Raw genomic sequence first — 20,798 nt, 5'->3', positions numbered from 1 at the left:
GTGCTGTTAAGATATATGGAAGTGGAGAATCAGAAAAGCATCCCAACACCCGAAAAGATCTCTTACAACATGCCTTAAACAAGCTAACAAGATGGATCGCTCTGTGTGGACTAGTTGTCAATCCCTACAATCCTCATACAGAACCCCCTTCGATTAAAGGTTTTCCATTAACATTCTCTGACAAAGCTAAATATTTAGGTCTGGTCTTAGACAAAACGTTAATTTGAAAACCTTAGATTCTCTCTTTCATGTAAAAAAGCCATGGGAAATAAATGGGGGCTTCAACTATGCGTTACTTACAATGACACTACTTTTGTTAGTTCTATCGAAAAAGCTAACCATCTCGGCAACAAGTTTGCTGCCAATTCAACTTTACTAGAAAGTGTCATGACTCCCCATTTACTTGAAAGAGTAAATAGTTGTATAGTACCCATCAAGGCAAGAGTCCTTAAAGATCTTGAAATACACAAATCTGATGGCCCGGATAGTATCCCTCTCATCGTTCTGAAAATGTGTTCTTCTACGCTGGCAAAATCACTGTGTAAGCTTTTTCATCTGTCCTACTCTATTAGTCTCGTTTCGAATGGGTTAAAAACATCATTTGTCCCCAAAATAGGCGAATCTTCCTCACTTTCCAGCTATCGTCCGATTCCACTCATGTCCCTTCTTTATAAGGTCGTAGAAACGCTGAATAATTCCCAACCAAAGAAATATCTTGAAGAATGGAAGCTTCTTAATGACCGGCAGGGCGACTTTTGTAGGAATAGATCCACTGATAATCTGATATCTCATTGAGCAGTGGTACAAAACTTTAAACAGTTTTGGAGGAAATAAGATTGTTGCACTTGTTATTTCAAAGGCATTTGATAGAGTTTGGCATCAAGCTATTCTTTCGAGAATGCGTACTTTTAGAGTCGATAAGTCTCTTCTTCGCTGGATTAGTAACTACCTTACGAACCGTTTAATACTAGTCGTATTGGATGGATTCAAGTCCGAAATAGCTAGTTGCTATGCTCCGCTGACACAATTCAACTATAATACTCGCGCTCCTAGGAATGCTCATCAGTTAACCCTTAAGCCCAACTTCGGACGTAAAGAGATTCTTTCTTTAGCCGCACCACACGAATGTGGAATATATTACTTACCTCAGTTTTTCCCTGCCATTTTTATGTCCAGAACTTAAAAACTAATGTGCATCGGTTTCTCCTTTTAAATTCCTCCCTATTTTCCTAAAGTTCGCACTGTATTCAACATTATTTAAAAAAAAATTGACCTTAGACTGAGCTCATAAAAACATGTATGCTCGTAACTTTCTTACTTTCATTTTCGGCATCTACTTTAAAAGAAAAAAATATACCTAAAATAAAGAATTAAGATGTTTCCCATCTGCAAGGTATGTACCTAGATGCTCTATAACGGTTCACAATTTTTTTATAAAGACATTTACCCATACCATTTTTTTTTGGCATAATCCAATAATCCCCTGTCAAATGAGGAGATTAAAGCAAAAATTGCCCTTTTTTATTGATGAAGTAGTATAATTCCAAATACATACATCTTTCGGCATAATACAATCAGGGGGTGGAGTTGCTGATAAACTTATATCGAGAATTTTAAAAATAGATATAGACAAAACTACTTATGTAAAAAGTTGCCAAATTTTGTCTAGTTCAGTCTAGCTTTCTTGCTAAACGAGTTTTACTGCAGGGTTATAATATAGCTTTCATGGTAACCTTTTATGCATTTTAATTTATAATTTACTGTGTTGAAAGTTTGGACAGTTTTGAAAGAGTTAGTCTCAAGGGCCTTTAACAGTTTCTATTAGTTAATCCAGCACTGATGAAAATACACTATACATTAAATAGCATGTGCTAAATATTTGCAAACGAGCAAAAGCAAAGCTATAAATAGAGCTGGAACATTTTATTTCGTACACACATGGGTCCTTGGATATTTTGTTGAATAGAAATAGATACGAATTGGTACCATATACCTAATATACAAGAACAAAAAAAAAGAAAAGTGAATCAGATTCAACTGTGACGAAAAATTCTTTCTCCATTAGATCAAATTGAATTGAAAAAATAATTTAAATAAAAAAAACTAGCAATAAGCATAGCAGATGGATTTTGATTCTATTAGGATTTTTTTTTCGTTTACACACATGATCGAAAGTTAGATGGAAAACCATACATAATGCAGACTCTATGATTTTTTAAAGATTTGGGTATTTGAAAAATGTATGTCAGTTACATATAAATTATGATAGATAGATAGATAGATAAAATTCTTTATTTCATAAAACAAGGTTTACAATATTTATTCCTAAGAATAAGGACGTGGCAATTCTGCCGTCTGCCTGATATGACATTTTATAATAAAGAAAGAAAAAAATATATGGAAAATATTGAAATAATTTATAAAAATTGGCTAATGAACAAAATTCAATAAAATAATAAAAACTTATTAAATAAGGAAAAATTTAACAATTAGTTGAAAATATAAGTAGGTAACAATTTTGAAGTGATTTGAAACACAAAATACATTTTTTTTCAAAATTTATAAGAACTTTAAACATGTTATCAATTTTCAAGTGATTTGAAACACAAAAATAAATTATATATGTACGAGTTCATAATAATGACACAATAATGGTATAAGTTTTACAGGATTTGACTCTATCAATTTTGCAGTGATTTGAAACACAAAATAAAAATAAAAAAATTTAAACTGCAATAGCTGGGATAACTTTAGAATTTCTCATAAGTAACTATTCCGAAAAGTCAGCGCATGTTTACAATATTTGTATAGGTTAGACCACCCTTGGGCACCATTAAGTATTTCGCGCAAACGAATTGGGGAAATAAAGCTCTCATCTAAATGTAATCTTCTTATCTCTTGAAGTATTGGACAAACCGCAATAAAGTGGAGAGTGTCTTCAGCTTCTCTTCTGTTACACAAACCACAAATTTGTGAGAGATCAGGGCGATGAGGCATACAGTTGAGGCTAAGCATTTCAACCCTTGCTCTAAAAATGTAGCTTATAGCTTCAGCCGATAGTTCGTTGGTGAAATAGTTGTTTTCCGATTGCAAGTGGTGGTTGAGAGTTCTGTATACGTTTCTGGATGTAGTTGCTTTGGCTTGGTGCTGGATGTAGGCTTTTTCATCTATCTTAGAAATAATACTTTTAAACAAAACTGGCCATTGGTCCACATTTGACTCCGTCGGTAAAAAGTTCACATCGTGAATTATGATGACCCATAATAATTGACTTTGGACATCATTATTTCTACAACTTTAAATATTTGTAGGTCCACATTTGTGTTAATTTTTCAAAACATTTAACATGTATGAACAATTACGTACGTGCGTGCTCTCACTCACACAGTTTATTTTATTCAAAAATACTAGCTGGCCGGCAGACGTTGTCCTAACACTCTTAAGAGGGATATTGTAATGCTAATGTTATATAGTCGTTAGTTTGATTTATGAAAGATTTTTATTAAAACAAAGGCGGTCATTAGTTTTATTCAGAATTCACATTGTACTATTCTCATTGCTGAACGCTTTTGGTCCAAGTTGGAGTTCTATCAAACTCTCCCTGACTCCGTTTTTAAATGCAATACAGTTCAAAGCGTGATGAGTAACGTACCGATACAATCTAAATTTCTTGCCATCTAGATGTAAGGAGTATAAAAACACAGTTGGATAGCTGGTTTCTTCGTATTCAATTGTTATTCTAGTGACCGATAATTGGATTTTGGATAGTGAAGTGAAATGCTCGTTCACTCAATCAATTATGAATTTTGTAGATACCAATGATGATGGTCACATTCTTGATGAAGCTCGTTCTCCTCTGACAAAAAAAAAAATGCAAAAAATTGAAGAGAAACCAAATGAATCCGTTCGATTCATCGACATGAAACAGCCATTACCGATAGTCAGCTAAGTTTCATCGGTAGATGTACCAATGTAACTCGTTGTCAGCTTAAGTTTTTCACATATTTTGATTTTAAGCAAGCGTTTATTTCGTCAGCGAGGTTGATCTTGGAATGATTACACTGGTCGGCAACGGATATAGAGCAAGAACCAAACCCTACTTTTCGAGAGAAATTTTGTGTGCTGAGCCCGAATCTGAAGTCAAAATTTCACTGGCACGTCACGTTTTCGAAATAATTGAATATTAAAAGGTCAAAAACGCGTTTTTTTGGGTACATATGACATATGAAAACTACTTATGCAATCTCAAAACGCCATATTAACACGTCCTAAAGGTATTTATATTTTTTCAAAATTATTTTTTTTTCTCAAAGATATTGAAAAAAGAAATTTATGATAGATAGATATCTCAAAATCTTGATTATTTTTTTCAAAGTAATGAATGGTTTTTTGAATCAAATTCCATCTTGCCTCTTCTGATTTGGACTTATAAAGAGCAACATATTACGGAAAATATATATTTTTGACTAAACATAAAAAAAAACTCAATTAAAAATTAGTTTTTGAAGCTTTATAGCGAAAATAGTGATGAGTATAGCTCAAAAACTAGACGTGATAGAAAAAATCTGTAAACAGTTTTAAATTCAGCACACTAAAGTCAATCAAAATCACCTTATAAAGTTCTTGCACCCGACTTTTTTTAGCTTTTTGCCGACCAGTGTTATTAGTGTTTGGCAGAAATCACAAGAAAGGAAAATCTCTACACCGCCAAGACATCATTATTTATAATCATTTTGCATCTCAAATTTAAATCCTCATCCTCAAGGATGTTAAACAGTTGTTGCGATTTGTAAAGCTATTCTGTTACTCCCTGATGATTTGCAGCACGATCTTTACAATAGTAAGTAACAAGCAATAGTAAGTAAAAATCGTGGGTTTTTTTAGCTATTCTGTTTCAATGTTAACATCGTGCTGCAAACCATCAGACAATAACAGAATACTTGCAAAAAATTTCGCGATCTTACTGCAAACCATCATATCAGGGAGTCCACAATAAGCGGTAATTTACCAATTCTGGGTTCTTGATAAGCGGAATTTTACAAAAGTTTTTTTAAAAGTTTAGCATTTTCATGTAAATTATGAAATACGAAATAAGGTCCCAAATTGTTTTTAAAATATGTAAAATTAGGGTTGAAATGATAATGATAATGAAATTATGCAACAGAATTATGAAACAAAATGAAATATGGCCCCAAGTAATGAAACAACACCACAAAATTTGAAAAATTTCGTTGTTGTTGTTTTGTGAGTACTTTATTGGGGCCTTATTTCATTTTTGTATTGGGGCTTTATTTCCTGGGGCCTAATTTCTCGGAACCCATCCCTTCTTAAGTTATAAATAGACGAATACACAAAAATGGGAGTTATTACAAATCGCCGTAACGTTCGAAAATTATCACCTTTTGGCATAAACTACACTTGTGTAGGTCGATTACAATGACACGACTTTAAATGTTAACCAAATCCATCGTTGTTAACAATTAAAATCAAAAAAGCATTCAAGCAACTGGTGAAATCACGGGTAACATTAAAAGAGTGAAACCAGTGCTTGACTTAAAAAATAATTTCATTCAAAATTGTAACCATATTTATGACTAGATTAGGTATTATTAAGATTGGACAATTTACTTCCAACTTTTGATATCGATCAACAAAAAAAACTTTGTTTATAAAACATTGAAGTTAAATAATATGTTTGAAGGAACTTTTGTTTTGTTAACAAAATAAAAACAAAATCTTTAAACAAAGTTGAACAACTTGTCTGTTGTCTATCTATTTTTGTTATGAAAAATCTTTGGATGGAGGACAAGAAATTGATTGATAAGAAATGCGTGACTAAGAAACGTTAAGATACTCTAACAACCGATATACTCGTATAATATTCCACACATCAAAAATTGAGTATCTATTGAATTTTGTTTGTTTTTTTTTTTTCAAGTTTTCAAGGAACGTCATATTCAGTTAGATAGGTTCATATATATAATATTTGTATGTAATAAAATTCCAATGAGTCATTTTTGTTGAGAAGACGAGAACTGTTTAAATGACTAAATTCATTTTTTTTAACAAAACAGGGCGCATTTTATCGCTTGTTAGGGAAATCGAAAATATGATATCGTTGCTTCTCGTATATCAAAAACGATGATGATGATTTACTTTGAAGGTGTGTTTTTTGTGATATGAAAATAATCAAAAGCAAGGTCTCTTTTGGCAGATGGTTTAATTAAAAATCTCTTGTTATATCGGTTTTTTTGAGGCATATATGATTACTTAAACATAAAATCAAAGGACAAATTGATCTCAATTACATTGAACAACTTTATTATAAATTTGACAAATACCTATTTCAAGTATTTAACAAAATAAGTTAAAACGTTAGGAACCTAAAGACTTACCAACCAATTTAATTCTCTTTTTGGTTTGCTTACTATTTACAATTCGACTTAACTTATTTGATATACATTGATTGAAACAAAATTTTGTTGACACATAAGGGACCTAATAGCCTTACCTTATAAATAACAAGTGATGTAATATAAATAAACTAGCTTACCCGTGCGAGAACTCTCGCATTTGCATGCATTCAAATAAAAAAACATTATTTTTGTGTTAACACATAATTATTATAATTTTATTTTCCATTTTGTCATTTTAAAACTAATACATTGTTTTACATGGTAAATGATTTTATTTTCAGATATTTGTTTTTAAAATATAGATTTTTTTAATTTCTTATTATTGTACAGGTGCACATATGTATATATTTTCAGTTTTGTCATTTTAAAAATTATAGATTTTTGTACATAGTAAATGATTGTTTTATTTTCCTTTTTTATTTTTTAAATAATAGATTTTTTTTTATTTCTTAATAATGTGAAGGTGCACATATTTTTTTGTCATTTTAAAAATAATAGATTTTTTTTACATAGTAAATGATTGTTTTATTTCCAGCTTTTATCTTTAAAACAATAGATTTTTTTAACTTCTTTGTAATGTACAGGTGCGCATACTTATTTTCAGTTTTGTCATTTTAAAAATAGTTTTTTTACATAGTAATTGATTGTTTTGTTTCAGATATGTTATTTTTAATAAAAGATATTTTAAAAATTTCTTATTAATGTAAAGGTTCACTTATTACATTCATCATTTTCATTATAATAAATAATTGAAATTTATTTGGACTTGTTTTCATTTCATAATTTTCATAATTTATAGAACTTCTTTAAATACGATATTTGAAGTTATTATGCAGTCATCTTTAACAATTTGCTTCTCTGTTTCCTTCAACCATACACAAATATTGGAAAATGACTGAACCCTCGAAAAAGCTACATAAAGTTGCCCATGGCAAAAAACAGGATTGGGCAAGTATAATCCCGCCCTTTGAAGCGTTTGACCTTGCGATTTGTTGATGGTCATTGCATAGGAAATTTTGACAGGAAACTGTTTCCTGATCATACTGAACGGCATCGTAGCATCAGAAGGAGTTAAAGATATTCTAGGAATTAGTACCGTTTTTTGGTTATTTAATAGTCTCGCTGTTAAAGTGAATTCACCCAATCGAGTGATAACCATCCTTGCCCCATTTATTAAGCCTTCCCGAGCGTTAAGATTCCTTATTAGCATTATTGTTGTGTTCTTTTTTAATACCAGTTCGTGAGGTGGAAGGCCAGAATGACTTATGCTGTTCAAAAATTCAACGGTATAAAGTTGTTCATCGGCTTGATCCTCGGAAATCAGTGAGTCATTGCTAAAATACGTTTTTGGTTCGCCTTCGACTATATTGTTCACTATGAAATTATTGATTTTATCGCAATCGTCATTTTTTGGACATAAAATAGCCCGATCGACGAAATTCATTACGTTATGTTGGTTAATAATGCTAGTGTTAAAAATTTTATATACAAATTCATTTTCATTTACGTAAATGCTTTTAGGAATTTTGACTGCTTCTGGAGACACGTCCGTTTGAAATTGAAGATCTCCGTCTCCTAATTGTAGTAACCACTTGCAGAAAATTTGATCCTCATTTGCTCTCATATTCTTCTTAAGTTTTCTTTTATGAATTTGGGACCACAAAGGGGACTGCTTTACGTTGGTCTCAACAATAGAAGTTCTGTTGCCGTGTCTTACAACCGGAAGAACTTGCCTGAAATCCCCACCAAAGAGAATGGTCTTTCCACCAAAAAGGTCGTTTTTATTAAATATTTCTCTCAGCAGACGGTCAACCACATGTAAAGCATCCTTAGGAACCATAGAGATTTCATCCCAAATAATTAATGAAGCTTGACGGATAATGTCAGCTTGTTTGGAATAACTTCGGATGCTCGATACAGAGGTTTCTAAAATTGGAACCGGCAATTTAAATAGTGAATGGCAGGTTCGACCACCCTCCAATAAACTCGCTGCAATTCCAGTCCAGGCAACACATAAAACGACCTTTCCCTCACCACGTAAAATAGAGCACAACGTGCGGTATAGAAATGTTTTTCCGGTTCCTCCTGGCCCATCGATAAAGTACGAATGTCCTTTCCCACTTTGCAAATCAATCAAAATTTCATCTACGATTTCACGTTGCTCTACGTTGAGCTTATCATAAGAGAGTTGACCCACAGCGCTTTCTTCTACGATGTTGTAGGTATCTTCTGCTTCTTGTTCTACTCTTTGAGTTGGTGTTGGTAAACCAAATTGTTCCAATGTTCTTCCATGTTGCCGAAATATAAGTTCCAGTTCACCCAAAGCTCGATTAGTACTTGATTCGGCATTATATTTTTTGGAAAAATCTTCGGTCAAAAATTGCTCAAAAGTTATCCACAGCTGTAAAACATTGCTTGGTGAGCAAAACAGACAAATTATCGCAAATAGTTGACGTAACTGGAAAGGCATTTGCATATTTACTGCCTCTTGCAAGCATAGAGTCCACTCTCGATCATTTTCCAGTAAGTGTAATTTTTCTGCGGCTTCTTGATATGTTTCACAGAGTGTCCCATCAACTGTCCTTATGTTTTCGTAACTCTGCGGTCCCTTGACATGAAGAAGAAGCAGACGCAGAAAATACCTTTCACGATCGTTGGGACTTACCGTGAATATTCTCCCTATGGCTTTTGAAAATCTTTGACGCGTTTTCCACATGCTGTTTCCCCAAGTGTAGTGCTCTGGTATTTGTTGATAAAAATATTCCCGAGCAGTCTCGTCATATTGGCATAATTTGAAAAAAGCTGTAAGCTTGGTTTCTCTATTCAAATTTACTGGGAGTTCTTGTCCCGGCCCAAAATAAATCATTTGTTCGTTGGGTAAGTGGACCGGTAGTCTTTGGATAGTGTGAGATCGATCGAACAAAGATCGTTCGTGAAGACGCCACATCGCTTCTGGGGGACTTACGTAACGGCAGTTTAAGAACAGATCAGGCTCATTTAAAGAAAGTTGTTGTTGCCCTTCCCTATCAGTTCGCAAACGCACAGACGCACAATCATGGCCTTTGTAAATGTATTTATAGAGATATTTTACCGATCTAACAGATGAACATATCTCTACATTGATATGTGCTTGATATTTAAGTGTTAAAAAAGCATTATAAGGCACAATCCAGCGATTATCAACTTCATGAGAACCAACTAAAACTGACCGTCCATTATCTCTTCTGCGGTAAATTGGGTACCCATTTACATTCATGTTTGTTTCATTGGCAAATGATTTTGGATATCCTTTGCTACATTGACCATCACGCATGCAAGGACTATTCATATTTAAAACTCCACATGGTCCATGAACCATACATTGCATTACAATATTGAACAACCGTGGATTTTTTTGCGAGTCGGGAATTTCGGAGGAAACAACTGCATCTATGCGTTCCTTGTCACGTAATTTGTCTTCATCTCTGACCATAAAAAGAACATGAGCATGGGGCAAACCTCTCTTCTGAAACTCGATTACATAAACATATGCCGTAACAACACCAAGAACATTCCCTTTAAATAAATCATCAAGCAATAACTTGAGCTTTAAATGAAAAACTCTTGTTATTAAGTCTGGTCTATTTTCAATTTTTTCATATGGTTTTAGCTCTGATTTGATTTCTACCCAGTTTGGGTTACATGTAAATGTTAGAAAAATGTCTGGTTTACCAAAGCGAGTTACAATAGTCATAGCGTCTTGAAAATTTTGCAACATGTTTCGAGGACTCCCCAAAAACGTAGATGGAAGTACTACCGGGATTCCAACCAAAGCACCTGTTTGATGTGCATCGCTATTCATGAAGTCTATCAAACCTTTGTAGTTCTCTGCTCGCAGTTCTTTTTGATGTGATTTAATATAAGCAATACGTGAACCTTCCACCTTGACAAAACTGTCCACTACGTATTGTTGGAATAACTTGCCTGATGCATGTATTAGATTAAAATCTCCTCTTACTGAAAGTCTGTAACAGTAGTATTGCAACTGAGTTGTAACATTTCTCACGGGGGTTTTATGAATGTTTACATGGTGTATACCTGGTCTCCATCCACTATCCCCACATGGAAATAGCATTGGATAGCACATAGGATCACAGTGGGGATTAAGATTCGATATTTTGGTCAGTGAACCTGAAGACTTCGAATATATGACAAAGTCAAATTTTCCTGGAGGGGCCCCATCAGTGCTCGTAAATATGGCTGCTATTTCGTTAGATCGAGGAGTATTGTATCGCCTTGGATCGAATGCATTGACAGTTGAAAACGTTAACTGAAAATCAGTCGAAACCTCAACGGAATCCTTCATAAATTTGAACATCTGAGCATAAGGGTTATGACGTTCTAACATGGACTGCAAAGTTCTCATTATATCAATGTTGCAGTCTTTGTTGGCTTCATGATATAAACGTTGCTCTAAAGCCTGTTCTGCATCTATAATAAAAAGGCCTGCATAAGATGGTGTTTGCCCTACGGAGCATTGTAAACTGCCCGCCAAGTGATATATTTTGCCATGTATTTTAAAGCAAAATGGCCCTCTCCCAGGTAAATTTACATAATTTACTTGAATTGAAGCAAATGCAAGTGCGTTGTTATATTGTCGAACGTTATTTAAATAATTTTTTGTGTTTTCATTATTTGCCTCAATTAAATTTCTAAGTTCGTCGCAAACAGTCACCTCAGGCAAAGTAACTTTTCCCTTGTGACAGCAAATATTTGAAGACCCACTAACTACTTCCAATGGAAATAACTTTGCGCTACAGTGAATACAGGTAATATTCATGTAGCCAACAAATACCGTTTGTACTTCATTGTCATTATGTAAAATCCATGCACAACAATAACTTACTGCTAATTTGTCCTGAGAACGTCTTCTATTAATTTCTTCTCTAATTCTCTCCGATGAAAGGTGATAAGCAGATGTAGATGGCTGTTGCTGTTGTATCGGCTCTGATGTAGATGGCTGTTGCTGTTGAATCGGCTCTGATGTAGATGGCTGTTGCTGTTGTATCGGCTCTGATGTAGATGGCTGTTGCTCTTGTATCGGCTCTGATGTAGATGGCTGTTGCTCTTGTATCGGCTCTGATGTTGATAGCTGTTGTATGTCTTCTCCTTGCAGGGATGTAGAAGGAAGTAGGGTATTGTTTTCTTCATATCTGCGAGTTTGCCGGTTCCTTCGGTAGTTGGACAATCTCTCCTGCCTTTGCGGTGACGTTAAATTCTTTTTCGCCTGTTGTCTTCTACGTCTTTCTGCATTTGGGTTCAGAGATCTTTTGTAAGGCATGTTGAATATCTAAAATTAAACACAATGGTAGAGAGATTAAGTAAGTCTGTGCTTGAATGTTTCAACTTTAATGAAATTTCGCAAAATTTGTCTGAACTTTTGTTTTATAAGCCTCCTTTTTTTCAGAAAGCGCATTGTTTTTGATTATTTTTTTTTTTTAAATACGCGACCCCTATAAAATAATTTTTTTTGAAATGTGAACATATACAATGTACATTCGCCCTACGGAAAATCTCCCTAGTAAAATTAAAAGAGCCCAGTTGTACAAACAATGGTTCAAGTGTTTATTGAAAGTTGAAAATTCATTGGGTTTATATTTGATGATCGAAATGGTAAAAGCAGCATATCTCTTGTATATAGTAATACAGTACTGCTTAAACATTTTTTTGTCGTTTTCATCAATTTAAATTTTACTACACAAAACTGGAACCAATTACACTGAGTTACAAAATAAAAATCATGCTAATTACTTTGGAAGTGACCCAGCAAAAGTTATGGGTATTACTGACAACATCATATTTCGGCACTTGAAATTTTTCATAGACCCTCAAAATTTCAAGTTGTCGTCAAAAAACCGTTTTACAATGTTTTCACATTTCAACGATTTTTTGCTCAGTCATTTTTCGGTCAGTTTCAAATTTTTTTACAGTTCTAAACAGAGGAGAAGTTGCTCTTTTTGATTATGCTGAAGCACCAAATTGGGTGTAGATTTTATGGACTGAATCTCAAACATTTTTTCACCGTTTTTTAAAATTCGGACACCGTTTTAAGCTACATTTTGTGTTTTTCTTTATAGACAGTTTATTGTTCTATTCATGTTGAATCAAATAAGTTTTTATTCATCAAAATCAGTTAGAAATTGTGGAAGCAATGATTTTTTTACTCGAGAAAGAAATTTCAATTTATTAGGACAATCGAAGAAATGAAAAATTACTTCTCTGTTTATACTAATTGTAGAAAATTTCGAATGGTCTTAATTTTTAGAAAAAATTAAACCGGACTTGATACCTGCCTATCTTTATGTATTTTGGGGTGCTCAATCTGAATATGAAGGCAGTTTTGACAAAACACCCTTTTGAGGAAATTGCAAAAAAAAATCACGAAAATTGGGTTTTGCAATAAATTGAAATTTTTTTCTCGAGGAAAAAATTCATAGCTTCCACAATTTCTATAGTAAAGTAACTAAAGCAAATTATTAGGGAACCCGGACAAAGAGCTCTAATTTTGATGATCTTGTTTTTCAAACGTCGGTAATTAAAAATACTTTAAAGTCTATAGGTTGAAAATTGCCGATGTAGCCGTATTGTTTTTTAAAATAAAAATTAAATTTTTTTTGAACAAAGGCATTTTGTTTGCTTAAATTTCATAAAGTAAATGATATCAAAAGATTCTCTAGGCAATTTAAGAAAAAAAATATATAGAAATAAAAGACAATCTTCATCGTTTAAGCGATAAATGCAATTTTCTTCTTCAAACACTAAAAAAAAAAATTTTAACACAACGGCAACAAATACAATATTTACATACACGTTTCTAAAAAGCCAGAATCTCATATCTATGTGTAAAATATAAATCCACTAAACTGAAGAGTTTTTGAAGTAATGGTCCTCAACTCAGAATTTTGGAAAAAAAATGTTATTAAAAAATTTTAAATGACTTTTTTCAAACTTTATCGTGGTAAAATATAAATTTATTTCAAAAATTTTGTTTGGCCATAAATGTTATCAGTTGAGTTCCGAAAAGGTAATATATATTACAGTTTAAAAAAAAATTTAAATTACTTCAATTTTATTGGATTTTTTTCATAAAAACTGAATTTTTGCATTCAAATAATTGATTTTCTCAAAGACTTTGGCAAATTATAACTTTTACTATTTAACTTTCAACAATAAGGGCTATTGAATAAAGAAAATAACTTTATATTTAAATGTTGAACTTAAAATAAGAATATGTTGATTTTTTTTTTTTTCAAAACTTCTATTAAAAGAAGTTCTTCGAAAATAAAATACTTTTTTAATTTTTTTCAAAAACTGTAAATATAAAATAAATGCATTTTATATTACTAAAAACTTTTAAAAAGGACATGTTAAAATGTTCGTAATAATTTTTTTTTCAAAAACCTGAGTTTAGTAACCATTTTTTCAAAAACCGTTTCGTCAATTTACTTAATTTTAATTTTACAAATATGAATAAAGTAAAAATGTATATTTAAATATTGTAGGTGTTGCCGTTGTGTTTAAATATTTTTTTTGTGTTTGAAGTCAATTTGTGAGAAAATTGCATTTATTGCCTAAACGATGGAAGATTTTACTGCACCCCCATATAGTTGTTTTCCTTTAATTGCCTAGAAAATCTTTTGGCATTAGTTTAACTAAAATTAAAAACAAAAATCAAAACGACAACAGCGGCAATTTTTAATCTATAGACTTTAAAGTAATTTATATAACCGACGTTTGAAAAAAAAGATCATAAAAATCAGAGCTGTTCGGCCGGGTTCCCTAGTATTGCCATTTTTTCAGCTTAAGTTACTCCACTAATAACTGATTTTGATGAATAAAAACTTATTTGATTCATTATGAATTAAATTGTTTATAAAAAAAAATTTTAAAATAAAAAATTAGCTTAAAACGGTCTCCGAATCCTAAAAAAACGCTGTAAAATGTTGTACTTTGAGATTCAGTCCATAAAATTTACACCCAATTTGGTGCTTGAGCAAAGTAAAAAAATCTGAAACTGACCGAAAAATGACTGAGCAAAAAATCGTTGAAATGTGAAAAATTTCAATGCCGAAATGTTCTCAGTAATACCTACATGCATTTCATGTAGTCAGGGACCACCACAGTACTGTACTGTGAGAGGCGACATTCTGTAATGGGGTTTTCGTTTGGTAAATTTATATTTTGGTTTTCAGATTGATTTGTATTTGCTAAAAATCCAGATCTGGAAAATTGATCTAAGATCAAAAAATAAATCTTTCGTTTTTCAAAACCGAAAGTAATTGTGCGATAGTAGCACTTCACATTCTGTTTCGCTTTTCTAAATTTTAAAATACTTATGTCGTTTTCTATTTGCTTTTGAGATATTTGTTTAAAAATCTCAGATTTTCCACTGCAAATAGAATATGAAATCTAGTTTTGTAATTGTGCACGAAATCTGTGCGTATAAAAAAAAACTTTTTAAAATAAAACAACAACAAATTTTCAGACAAATGTTAAACAGAGGAGTGTGAAAGTGCGTATGCTTGTGTGCATGAATCTTGATAAAATTCCAGATTCAGATTCATTTTTTTTTTAATTTCAAGCCTCAAATAGATCATGAAATCTGAGATTGTTCAACTTTTTTCCCTCTTTACCTGTCAGATTCACAAATCTGATTCTGAATCTCGTCAATAGAAAACGACATTAATAAGAGTTGAATTTGCAAGTAAAATAATGTGGAATTCCTTTAAAAAAGTCGAATTCAAAGCGAATTTTTTTCAATTATTTACGCCAAATTCGCTTTAAATTCGATTCTTTTAAAGGAATTCGACAAAGCATGCTAAAAAAAAAAAATATTTAAACTCACATTATTTGGATGGCAATCCTTTGAATTTTTCCCTTCTTTTTCTTCTTTTTCTTAAAGAATGTCTGAAAATATTAAAGATATTAACTAAAAATTTAAAAAAAAATATCTTCTTTCATACTTACATTTTTTTTTTTAATTGTTTTTTAGGTTTTTTTAGTTGAAATTTTGTTCACAAATATAGGTAGGTATTTCTACACTTTTTATTGTCTTTTTATTGTTTTATTTTTCAAGTTTTTTTTTAGTTTAAGATGATTCTTTTTTTAACTCACAAATAAATTCTTTTTATGCAGATCGTTTGCTTTCGCTCTTGGTTTTGGTCGAATTGAATATGGTTATAACTGTCTTTGATTCGTTTTGTCCCGTTATTTTTTATTGGAAATCTGGAAAGTAGGGGAAATTGAAGCTTGGGTGTTCATTTCACTTTGAAATATGTAGGCGTGTTCACATAAATTCAGTTGTGTTTTTAGGTTTGTTCAATGTCGTTAGTTCTGGTATGTTTGATTTAAAATAGCTGCGTTCTTTTGGGAACATTTATCTACTTTGCACTACTTTTGCTCTATTAAAAAAGGAGTTCAAAGAAGTTTTGAGTACAAAGAAGAAGATAAATAATCTCAAAAGAACGCAGCTAATACCTTCAAAAAAATACTACGTTTTATTTTTAAAGACAAAAAGTAAAGATTTAATTACAATGGCAGTTTTTACAAAAGTATAAAAGTAAACAAATTTTTTCTCGCTAGCGCAATAGGTTTGGGAAAAAAAGCCTACAAATTGTTTTGTAGACCAAAAACTAATAGCTTAAATGATTAATTAAATCATTTCAAATAGTGTTCTTTTTCTTTCTAGATGTATTTGTTTTGGGAAAAACTACAAAAATTGTTTTTGTAAGCAAAAGATAAGCTTTCTGTTTCATTATTTTTCATTTTTGAGTTTGAAAACCTGTCACAAAATGACTTTGATAATATTCACTTTTTGATGTTATGCAAAAAGTGGTCGTTAGTTATGCCTTTAAAGGTATAAATAAAACGGCAACTTTTACAGTGAAAATTTTCAAACCCATTTTATATAGTCAAATTTATTATAATGATCCAGGAAGCTTAGTTTTTGATTTCAAAAACAAATTTTGAAGTTTGTTCCAAAATCAAAAAAGCTAGAAAGAAATAAAAAAATTTTACTATTGAAAATTTCGCATTAAACCATTAAGTACAATGACCTAAAAAGTGAAAAAGTGCGAAATTTACAAAAGTAAAAATTTTGTATATTTTTCTAGTGCTATGCCCTACTAACAAATTTGCTTCTATAATGCTTTTCAAAAGCAACAATAGCATCTGTAAAGCTTTATAGAACCAAAATTGTTTGTCGGGTGTGTTTATAATATAGTTTTTAGGTGTGTTTTTTTGTTTATCTATATAGATTTTTGCAAAAAAAACGACATCGGGATTTTTGAATTCCATCCAAATGTTTGGCACCACTGTACATACACTTTGGCAGCTGTCTGTCAAAAATGTACCGTGTTCATGTTTTTTTCTTAAGTCCGTAGTAGTATGGCTATCCCGACAAACAATTTTGGTTCTATATACCCTACTAACAATTTTGCTTCTATAATGCTTTACAGAAGCAACAATTGCATCTGTAAAGCTTTATAGAACCAAAATTGTTTATCGGGTAAAGCTTTTACAGATGCAATTGTTGCTTCTGTAGAGCATTATAGAAGCAAAATTGTTAGTAGGGATTACATCCATGATGGATAAAAAACAAATTTCACAAAAAAACCAAAACTATTCATGTGGCCATCCATGTTGGGTTCAGAAAAAAATTTTTTAACAAAAAACCAAAAATTATTTGTATATTCTTAGCTACATTTTAAGACCTTGACCATAAACCTAAGTTGCGTCGTTCTTGTGTTATAAGCTTTTGAAGGTAGCCATATTGATTTTTTTTTCGATTTTTTAAAAATCAAACGTGTAAACTTTTTTTTTATTTCTAATTTTTCGAAAAAACTCTGGTAATTTTATATATATATTTGTTCAACAATTAGGAGTCATTTAAAACTTTTATCTGAAAAGTGCATGGCGTATAACTCGAAATATTACCATTTCAATGCAACCAAGTCAAACTAATTTTTGATTATTTTTTTCTATGATAGCTTTTTTCAAACCTCATTTTCTCCACTTTTTTTTTGTTAATATTTTCAGATATTTCTGTATGAACACAACAATTAAACTGCTTGGCACTACTGTTTTTATCGAGAGAAAGTAAAATCTGGATAATTATCTGGATTTTTCAAAAAAAATCTATACAGATAAAGTTTTTGTTGTTTTTAACACGTAAATTGTTTTGATTTTAAATATCTCTATATCGTTTTTTGCACAAAATCTATATAAATAAACAAAAAAAACACACTTTTTATAAGATGTCTGCATCATTCAACTCGTGGGAACCGGAAGGTAAACTTTTATTGAATGATGTTGATGGCCGCTTTTGGTTTGTTTGTACCTCCAAGCGTTTCTGGATTCCTCTTCAGCCCTCATTTTTTCTTTCTCTGCAAAAACAAAATAATTAAAAAAAAAAAAAACAATACACAAATAGCAATCACAAACTTATCCTTATCTTCTTTCGTAAAAGTATATATTTTTTGAAATAAATTCATGTGTTTAATGTTTCTTTTAAACAATTTTGCATCATTTGCCTCTCAAAATTTTCTAGGCAAATTTCCAATTTTTTTTTAATTCGTTGCTATCCATTTTTTCGAAATATAAATATAAAATAAAACAGAAAACACATCCACATCCATCCACTTGGAACATTTGATAACAAATAATACCGTTTCCAAATTCACCATTGTCTGTCTGTTTTCAAATACTGTGCTCATTGTTCTGTGCCAAGGCACATCCAGAGCTGTGTTCAATAGTTGTGTATGCGGTAGAAATACGGGCACTTGTAGGAATAAAATTCCACACCTGAATATTTATGTTTCAGTTTGGAATTTTTTTCATACAATTACCCGTACCGCTACCGCATATACATTCCGGTGTGGTCAAACCTTAAAGCCAACCACTGCTTGAACACAGCTCTGGATGTGACTTGATACAGAACAATGAACACACCATTTGAAAAGAGACAGACAATAGTGAATTTGAAAACGGTGTTATTCCTTACCAAATGTTCAAAGTGGATGGAAAGAGACAAACAATGGTGAATTTGAAAATTTGGAAACGGTATTATTCGTTACCCAATGTTGAAGGAGTATAGAAGCGTTTTGATTTTGTGTTTTATTTTATATTTAAATTTGTAAAGATGGAGTGCCAAGAATTAAAAGCAAAAGTGGAAGTGTGTCTCCAAAACTTCGAAAAAAGTATAAAAAGTGAATCAGAATTTAAAAAAAATATAAAAAGGATAAATTTATTCAAAAAAATTTTTATCCTAACAGGAGAAGATGAGGGTAAGTTTGTGATTGGTATTTGTTTTTTTTTTTGTTTTTTAATTATTTTGTTTTTGCAGAGAATGAAAAAATGAGGGCTGAAGAGGAAGCCAGGAATGCTTCAGCACTGTTTCAACATGAAGACGAAATCTTCATGAGCACTCCGGAAGTTCAACCAAACTTAAAGAGGCCATCGCCATCTACACCAGGGAACAAAAGTGTTCCTTCCGGATCGCAGGAGTTCCGAAATAAACTCAGAAAAATTATCGAATAATAATTTATGTAATTAGTTTTCTTTCAAACAATTTTTTTAATCGTCATAATTTTTTTTAAATAAAAATTATCTTTTTAATACATTATCTTCTCTTTTTAAGTTGTTTTGTCGTTTTTTGTATCTTTTCTTTAGTCTTCTTCTTTAGTCGTTTTCTTTATTCCAAATTGCTTTTATTTTCTCCTTTCATTCCCTATTTTTATACACATCTTTCTCTTTTTGAGTTATTTTGTCCTTCTTTTCATTCCAATTTGTTTTTATTTTCTCCTTCTTTTCATTCCCTATTTTTTAAACACATCCTTCTCTTTTAAAGTTGTTTTGTCCTGCTTTTTATTCCAATTTGTTTTCTCCTTTTCATTCCAATTTGTTTTTATTTTCTCCTTCTTTTCATTCCAATAATATAAACATCCCTTCTTTAAAATATTTCCAATATCACTGGAAGAATTCACTTTAATATTTAATTTCCATTGGAATATTATTAGGTGTGTTCATATTACTGTTGTATAAGTAAGATCATCACCTCTATTACGATTTTCAACTATTAACTGATATTTGTTAAATACTGAAATTTGGTGTTTTAAAATCTAATTTGGGGGGAAAGGGTCATTTGTTTAGCAACTATCAATTGATAGTCGAATCGTAATAGGTGTGCATAGTACATTATATTCTTCTGCATTCCTTAGAGCGCACTCCGGACTAACAATTTTGCTTATAAAAAGCCTTACAGATGTAACTGTTGCTTCTGTAAAGCTTTATACCACCAACATTGTTAGCTGGGCTTATCTTCTGTTTAGTGTTTAAAGTTGCTTTCCCCTACTTACAATTTTGCTTCTATAATGCATTTCAGAAGCAACAATTGCATCTGTAAAGCTTTATAGAACCGAAATTGTTTGTCGGGTCAACTACTATAATTATATTTAAAAAGTAGTTCTAGCAGCTTGAAGTACAAAGCAGTAAATAAAGCCACTAAAAAAAACGCAACTAACAGCTCAGATGCAGCAACTTCTATCTCATGAAATCGGTGGTAAAGGTGAGATTTAACACTGGTTCAAGGTTCTTTTATGTTGAAATAGCTAAATCCATGGATGACCGAAAGTTGAATCAGAGGCTATAAGCTATAATCGAAGCAGCTTTAAGGCTTGGCCACACTGAAGGGTACATGCGGTAGCGGTACGGGTACTTGTATGAAAAAATTTCCACAGCTGAATTTTGCTGTTCCAATTTGGAATTTTTTTCATACAATTACCCGTACCGCTACCGCATGTACCCTTCGGTGTGGCCAAGCCTTTAAGTGTTGACAAATAGATAAAAATGTTCCGAAACGAACGCAGCCCATTATTTGGATTTTTAGAGATAAAATTATCCGTAAAGCTTAAGATACTTACGTGAACGCAACCAACTTATCAACACCCCTAATGTGAACACGGCATATTATAAAATTTCCAAATTTGAGTGTAATTAATTTTTACAGGATTTTTATTTTTTAAACAAAATAAGATTTCTCAAAAATTATAAACATTTATATATTTATTTTGTTATCAGTTAAGAGCGACAGAAAATCATTTTTTTAAACATAGTTTGTTCTGTTCGGTAAAGTATGATTTTCAGATAGCAATTAATTTATAAGTTCATGCCATTTAAATTGTTCGAAAGTTCCTGAAAATTTTAATTGCATTCTGATTATTTTAAATGCAAATGCACTCAAAATTTCAGAAAAAAATCTTCTTTTTTCAACATTTTTAACCCAATTCCTCTTTGAGTAGAATGAAACTGTGTAGTTTTTTCAAAAAAAAAATGTATTTATTACGT

The 20,798-nt window shown here is 31.5% G+C and overlaps 2 protein-coding genes across 16 annotated transcripts in view; one reads left to right on the top strand and one right to left on the bottom strand.

The window, feature by feature from the left end:
- Nucleotides 1–20,798, top strand: part of LOC129911728 (disks large 1 tumor suppressor protein) — a 146,173-nt gene that overhangs the window by 82,867 nt on the left and 42,508 nt on the right. The window lies entirely within an intron of this gene.
- On the bottom strand, nt 6,614–18,087 carry LOC129911727 (uncharacterized). 2 transcript variants are annotated; one of them, XM_055989601.1, is made up of 3 exons: nt 15,423–18,087; nt 15,301–15,362; nt 6,614–11,745 (listed from the first exon to the last, which is right to left on the bottom strand). In XM_055989601.1, the coding sequence occupies exon 3, from the start codon at nt 11,734–11,736 to the stop codon at nt 7,210–7,212; it is 4,527 nt and encodes a 1,508-aa protein (XP_055845576.1). In that variant the 5' UTR covers nt 11,737–11,745; nt 15,301–15,362; nt 15,423–18,087; the 3' UTR covers nt 6,614–7,209. The 2 variants fall into 2 exon arrangements, with proteins under 2 accessions (XP_055845576.1, XP_055845577.1); XM_055989602.1 differs by lacking the exon at nt 15,423–18,087 and having other exon boundaries at nt 15,301–15,416.

The sequence above is a fragment of the Episyrphus balteatus genome, chromosome 2, assembly GCF_945859705.1.
Source record: "Episyrphus balteatus chromosome 2, idEpiBalt1.1, whole genome shotgun sequence".
NCBI classification, from domain to species: Eukaryota; Metazoa; Arthropoda; class Insecta; order Diptera; family Syrphidae; genus Episyrphus; species Episyrphus balteatus.
Note: the sequence above shows the minus strand (reverse complement) of the source record. Positions and strands in the feature narration are given on the sequence as shown.